The sequence below is a fragment of the Punica granatum genome, chromosome 4 (assembly GCF_007655135.1).
Source record: "Punica granatum isolate Tunisia-2019 chromosome 4, ASM765513v2, whole genome shotgun sequence".
NCBI classification, from domain to species: Eukaryota; Viridiplantae; Streptophyta; class Magnoliopsida; order Myrtales; family Lythraceae; genus Punica; species Punica granatum.
The window spans coordinates 33807076-33813073 of NC_045130.1; the positions used below are offsets into that span (position 1 = coordinate 33807076).

A 5998-nucleotide genomic window follows, 5' to 3' on the forward strand; every position below is an offset into this window, starting at 1 on the left:
CACCAACATTAATAGAAAGGGGAGCAAGCCCTCATTGAGTATGTTTTCTGATAATAAAAAAATACCATGATTAGTAGCGTTTTCGGACATCTCCTGACTTGGTTTCGACTATTTCCACACGGTCTCAGAAGCGATCGTTATTGTATATGTGAGCTAAAGATTCCGGCATCATAATCTGACCCATAGCTCAATTTACATCATCCAAAACTCAATGATGAATGACCATCCATATATATATATATATGTATGTACCACTTCTAGACCGTGATTTTACTATATTTCCTAGGCCCACCGAAATTACATAACTGTTAATTTAATTTAATTTTTTTTTTTGCAAATCATATTTCAAAGAGGCCTTCGAATTGGACGAAAGAATAGGGGAAAAAAACTTATGAGAGCTATTGTACTTCTCTTGAATATCTCCATTTGGATTGAGAATTTTTTTTTTCCATTGATTGAAAGAGTTTTTTTTTGTTAATCACTTAGAAAAGTACAATCTTTATTTTTTCCTAAATATAACACGTTCTTTAAAAAATAATACAGAAATACACGATCTTTACATTTTTTACTAAATATAGCACAACCATTGGAGAGTAGTGTAAAAAGGCACGATATTTATACATTTTTTTAAATATAGCATGACTTTTGAAAAATAATACAGAAAAATACGACCTTCATACACTATCTTCTTTTTTAACGTGTTAGAATCACATCTAAACTTGAAAAGGCCTTTCTGTGCCACTTTCCGGAGGTCATGTTATATTTAAGAAAAAAATAAAGATCGTATATTTATGTACTATTTTTTAAACATCTTGTTATATTTAGAAAAGAAATATAAAAGTCATGCTTTTTTAGGTAATTAATCGATTTTAAAAAAAAAATTCTTCAAGGTAGTTTGAAGAAATAACACTCTTTTTTGGATATGCATTCTCATTACCAAAGATCTAACGGGTCCTGCTTATTTCACTTTGAGTTAATTTGACTAATTAAGAGGTAAAACTTTCTCAAATTCCAATAATAAAATTTTTTTGCTCACAAGACTTGAATCAAAACCTTATTTAAGAGATTAAGTGTCGAATTATTTCAATCATTTCATATTTGTAACGAAATAAAGCTCTTCATTTGCCCCCAAAATCCCATGATGCAGACTAGCTAGGCATAAGCTTTACCTGACGGGAATGCCCTCATTCTAACCTTTACATAGGAGAAAATTTTAAATGATTATATTTCACGTGACGAAAAAGAATTAATAAAAATTATTTAATAAAAGATAATTATAATAATTATTCTAGTGATTAGCATAAATATTTTTATTTTGTACAATTTAATTGGTATTTCTTCACACTACGTGGCCATGTAAGTTCTAATAATTTTGTTTACATCAGTTAGGAGATGAAGGGCAAAACCGGAACAGAGCCCAATGAACTTTTCCTATAAAAGGGGCAGCTAGTCCGGTTTGTGATTGCTCCGGCGATGACGGCGGCAGTGGCTGTAGCTTCGCGATCTACCCGATCCGGAGACCGCTTTGCTCTCGGAGAGGACACGCCGGCTTCCGCTCCGGCGGTCGTCACTCCGATTGATCGCGAAGCCTGTTACCTCGCCATCTGTGTGTGTGTGCGCGCGCGCCTTTTATGATTCTTAATCGATCGATCGATGCATCGTCACCCGCCTACCCATCAATCATCATCATTCATCTCTTCTCCGCAACATAATTATTATACATATGTCTATGTTGACGGCGACTAGACATAATGAGCTCCCCCGGCTCGGAGAACTGAAATCAGAAGGTAGGAACCGTAGGATTTGACGGGGCTGTGACGACGATGAGAGCAATAAACAGAAGTGTCAGGCAAAATTGCAGAGAACCGTCCGTATCTTGGCGTGGCGGCTCCGGGGGCCGAGCAGCAGCCATGGCGGGGTTCCTCCGGCCGTATCTTATTCCGGTTGCCTGAGAACACTGTCTCCGATCTGAGCCCTAATCTTCTTGATCAATTTTCCCCATGTTCATTCCGCATTATTTTTTTAAAAAAAATTCTGGGTTGAGTTTTTTTTTTTCGTCTTTGTCAAAATGGTGATAATTATAGAAAAACTATGCTACGGTACCATCTTTTCTTCTTAAGTAATAAAAATAATTTATTTATTTATTTGTCATCTGTAATTAGTATCATCATATTATGGTTAACAATATGAAAGGACTCGATTGATGATTATCATATCTACTAGATTGATGTCGTTGCAAGTTTCAATTTCTTGTTCGTCGATCAAACAGAAGGAGAACCGCGATATCGTCACACTGATACATCTGGTATTGATATATCGGTATACAGATAGACTATAGAGCCAAAAAAAAACACACGCACACGCACAACAAGTAAGCATCATATATTATCAATAACATGCTGGAGAAAATCCGAGCTGAAAAGAAGTGAAATGTGCCTTTCCAAGCCAGAAGAGACTCGGGACAGTTTTCGGCCTTACGGGGGCGGAGCATTCACATCACCGATGTGCTCACTGGCAGATGTCTTTGGACATATCTCGGCCTTATCCACCAATCGGACTGGAACAACAACTGGTATCGCATGCCGCCATTCTTTGAGCCCCTCACCGGTACTCGACTTCATCGCGAAACAGGATACAGTCACAGCGATGAGGATGAATTTAAGGGGACTTACTGTCAGTGGAATAGCTGTCACGCTCATCGCCATAGTCACCGTGTCTGCATGCTGATCCACAAGACAAGAATTCCCGTCTCCTTTAAGGATCGAAAAATCGGCATCTAAAGGGGAATCGCTACTCGATGCAATCTCATTCTGAACCTAGGTTCCATTTGATCCGCTGAGACAGTGTTTTCGGAGACTGAAATTCGAGAATCAATTTGTAAAACGACTTATAATGGACCGGAACATACTTCTGCACCAAATACAGACACCACAGCCTCAGATTATTGGTTTCAGTTTTCAATTTAGAGGTGGCAACGGGTACCTTCGGGGCCCTCGACGAGAATATCGACCACAGCTTCAGTAGAACGATGTTCGCTGTCTGAACCACCTTGAGGACGGTCTGTGGCCCTTTCTGCGGGGAAACTGTACGGACCACAATCTCATCTCGCGGGTGCTGGCTCGTCCTTTCACTTGCCTCAAGCATCTTCACAGCCAGCCACAGCAAAAAAGGCCGCCACTTCCTTGTTCACCTACTCAATTATTGCTGTTCAAATTTTATGAATACATCTTTAGAGAGTGGTGAACCGATAAAAGTGTTCGATCTTAAATGGAAATATCGGTGTAGAAACAGATCCTGCAATGCAATTACTCGTAGATAATCAGAACCAATGCGAGGAGCGCGGTGAGAGTAGTCCGGGGTCTTTCCCAAGTTAGCGTGTCTTTGAACCCGGGGAATACACCTTTAAGCGGTTTTAGCAACTCCTGCGAAGGGGAAGTGCAACTCTCTAAGGACAAATTCCGGATTGTCTCATACTTTCCGAGGAACACAAAGTATACGAACAACGGTAGCCTTTGTGATATCAACCTCCTCTGCTTCCTTCACTTCTAAGGCAGAATCCAAAGAGCCCGACATATTGATCATCTTCAGAATTAAGCTTGCGCCGCAAGGTTGCCTCACCCCACCTTTATTCGAGCTGTCAGCAAGCTCCTCGAGCACGATATCTGCCTGTGGGAGCTCGTCAAACGGGGAGAAGATCATGAACTTTGCAGGCAAAAGGGGCGATGCGGGGCATTTCTACTGCAGCATTGGAGCCTTATATATATTGCACAGTATCGTCCTATAATGGCCTTCCCACACATACGTGGCATGTTCATGTTGAGAAATTAGATTATAAATTTAATTAGGTTTATTATTCAATAGATTACTTCATTTAATCGTAGATAAGACCGAGATTTCGACGAGTGTGGATTAATACTTCAAGGTCTAAGTGTTGGATTTTATTCAACAATGTGGTCCAACATATGTATTAGCTGTTATGTATCATATGCTATCTTTGATGTTGGCCCGATTAAGTAATCTAGTAAAGTTTAAAGTGATGGGTCATAATGGTATCTCGGTAGAGTATGAGGTCTAATATGTAGATATCATAAACTATTTTTTGATTTTATGATAGGCTGGATTAGAAATTACAATAATTTCATGCATTTAGATGCAACTAAAGGGTTATGATCCTTGAATCATACGTTAAATAGACGCTCTTCTGAGACCCCATCTCAAATAGAGAAACAACTCAGGTCATAACGCATTGATTTGGAAGATCACAATACCCGTCTCTTGCTCATCTCTTGTTTATTAATCTAGGTACGCTTCCGATTACTCAATTAATTCGACGATATCAGCATGTGCGATCTTGGCATTTCAGGCAATTCAATTTCTAACACAAAGAACGCGTTCAAAATGAAGGTTGCTTCAGACCACGGTTTTGAACCTTGAGATCACAGCCATGAAGAACAAGACTTGGGGGTTTCCGAGTTCATCCATAAAGGTTCGAATGATTATAAGGGTTCCAGTGGGACATGTCGCACATACAATAAACATATTCAATAAGAAGATCATTTGGCACCTATTGATCATTATGATCACAGGTTCTTGTGCTGAAAGTCACTGTCATACGCGTTCACATTGTGCTCGTTATCTTGGGAAAATCGATGATAACTTTGATAGTGCTTGATAACACCAAATAAGTGCTTAGATTGAATTTTCAGTACTTATTAAATTAAACTTATTTTATGAACATAAAAAGAATATATGACTTAACTTATTAGATTAAATCAAAAAGCCATGCTTAATAACTCAAAACCTACTTATTTTTCATCGCTTAGCTAAGAAGGCACTTTCAATGAAAATACAGAAGTGCCCCTAAACATTTTTTTTACTTGCAATTAGGTCCCATTTGAGCGGATGAAATGTGGTGGGGTTCCATCAGCGCAAAGGAGGTTGCCGATGAGGCATATACTCGTCGAGCAATATCCTCTTTGGCAATTCGCTGGCAACCCCCTCTGTGGCAATTGGAGCTGGCGACGTTGCCCTCATTGCTTTGATTTCCACCCCCTCTTTTCGAGGGGAATTCACACGAGGTCACCGATAACCTTTGTGCTCACCTGCAACCTCTTCTATGGTGGTGATAGCAGGCGATGGCGGCACCTCCCTCTCCGATCTCAATTAATTTTCTTTTAAATTTCAAAAAATTGTTTGCTTTTTAATTTCTGAAAATAATGAAAATATCAAAACATTGGCACAAATGAAGATAAAGTATGGGGCAATAATATAAAACACTATTTCAAATTACTTCAAATTTTTAGCACTTTTAGTTTTACTCCATCAAATAACTTTCCGTTTGGTTTTGCAATCTGATTTTAAAATTTTAACTCCAACTTTAACTCTACTCACTATACAACAAAAATCAACTCTTCCAATTTCAAAAAGGTGGGCCCCATATATAAACCCATTTACAAATTCATTATACTCAATTCAATTTTTAATATTAAATTCTCTTAATTATTCATTACTTTTTCAACAATTCAACAACTCAATCGTTACTTTCTCTTAACTATTCACTATTTTTTCTTATAATTCAATAATACAATCATTACAACTCAATTCAAATCTTACTCACTTAAAAACTTATTCTATTGAGTGCAAGTTAAATGTTCAAAATTTTAAAACTTAAAAATAAGTCCACACAGACATCACCTTCCTCTCATCCAGCGAATTAGTGAGCTCAAGTTACTGATAACTAATAAGCAGACAAGCCAGCGATACTCGAAGATAGCAATCTTCCTCGTATTCATATAAATAATGAGTAGGGACTTAAGAGTGTACGGTATAAATTTCATAATTTTGCAAAATATTTTCTCTCTTATTCTTTCTTGGCCAAGATAATATGTCTCTTATTCATTAATCAGTATTTCTATTTCTTATAATTATGTCTATACTTAGCAAATGAAACGAATCGCTTGATGAATATATATCATTACAGCTAAATCGATGCAGTTGC

The 5998-nt window shown here is 37.8% G+C and overlaps 1 protein-coding gene across 3 annotated transcripts; it reads right to left on the reverse strand.

The window, feature by feature from the left end:
- Nucleotides 1-1987: 1987 nt before the first annotated feature.
- On the reverse strand, nucleotides 1988-3897 carry LOC116202908. 3 transcript variants are annotated; one of them, XM_031534545.1, is made up of 3 exons: nucleotides 3310-3896; nucleotides 2983-3204; nucleotides 1988-2723 (listed from the first exon to the last, which is right to left on the reverse strand). In XM_031534545.1, exons 2-3 carry the CDS (start codon nucleotides 3142-3144, stop codon nucleotides 2475-2477), a joined length of 411 nt encoding a protein of 136 aa, XP_031390405.1. In that variant the 5' UTR covers nucleotides 3145-3204; nucleotides 3310-3896; the 3' UTR covers nucleotides 1988-2474. The 3 variants fall into 3 exon arrangements, 2 of the variants coding, with proteins under 2 accessions (XP_031390405.1, XP_031390404.1); XR_004156167.1 differs by having other exon boundaries at nucleotides 1988-2856; nucleotides 2983-3897; XM_031534544.1 differs by having other exon boundaries at nucleotides 2983-3897.
- Between the last annotated feature and the right edge of the window lie 2101 nt (nucleotides 3898-5998).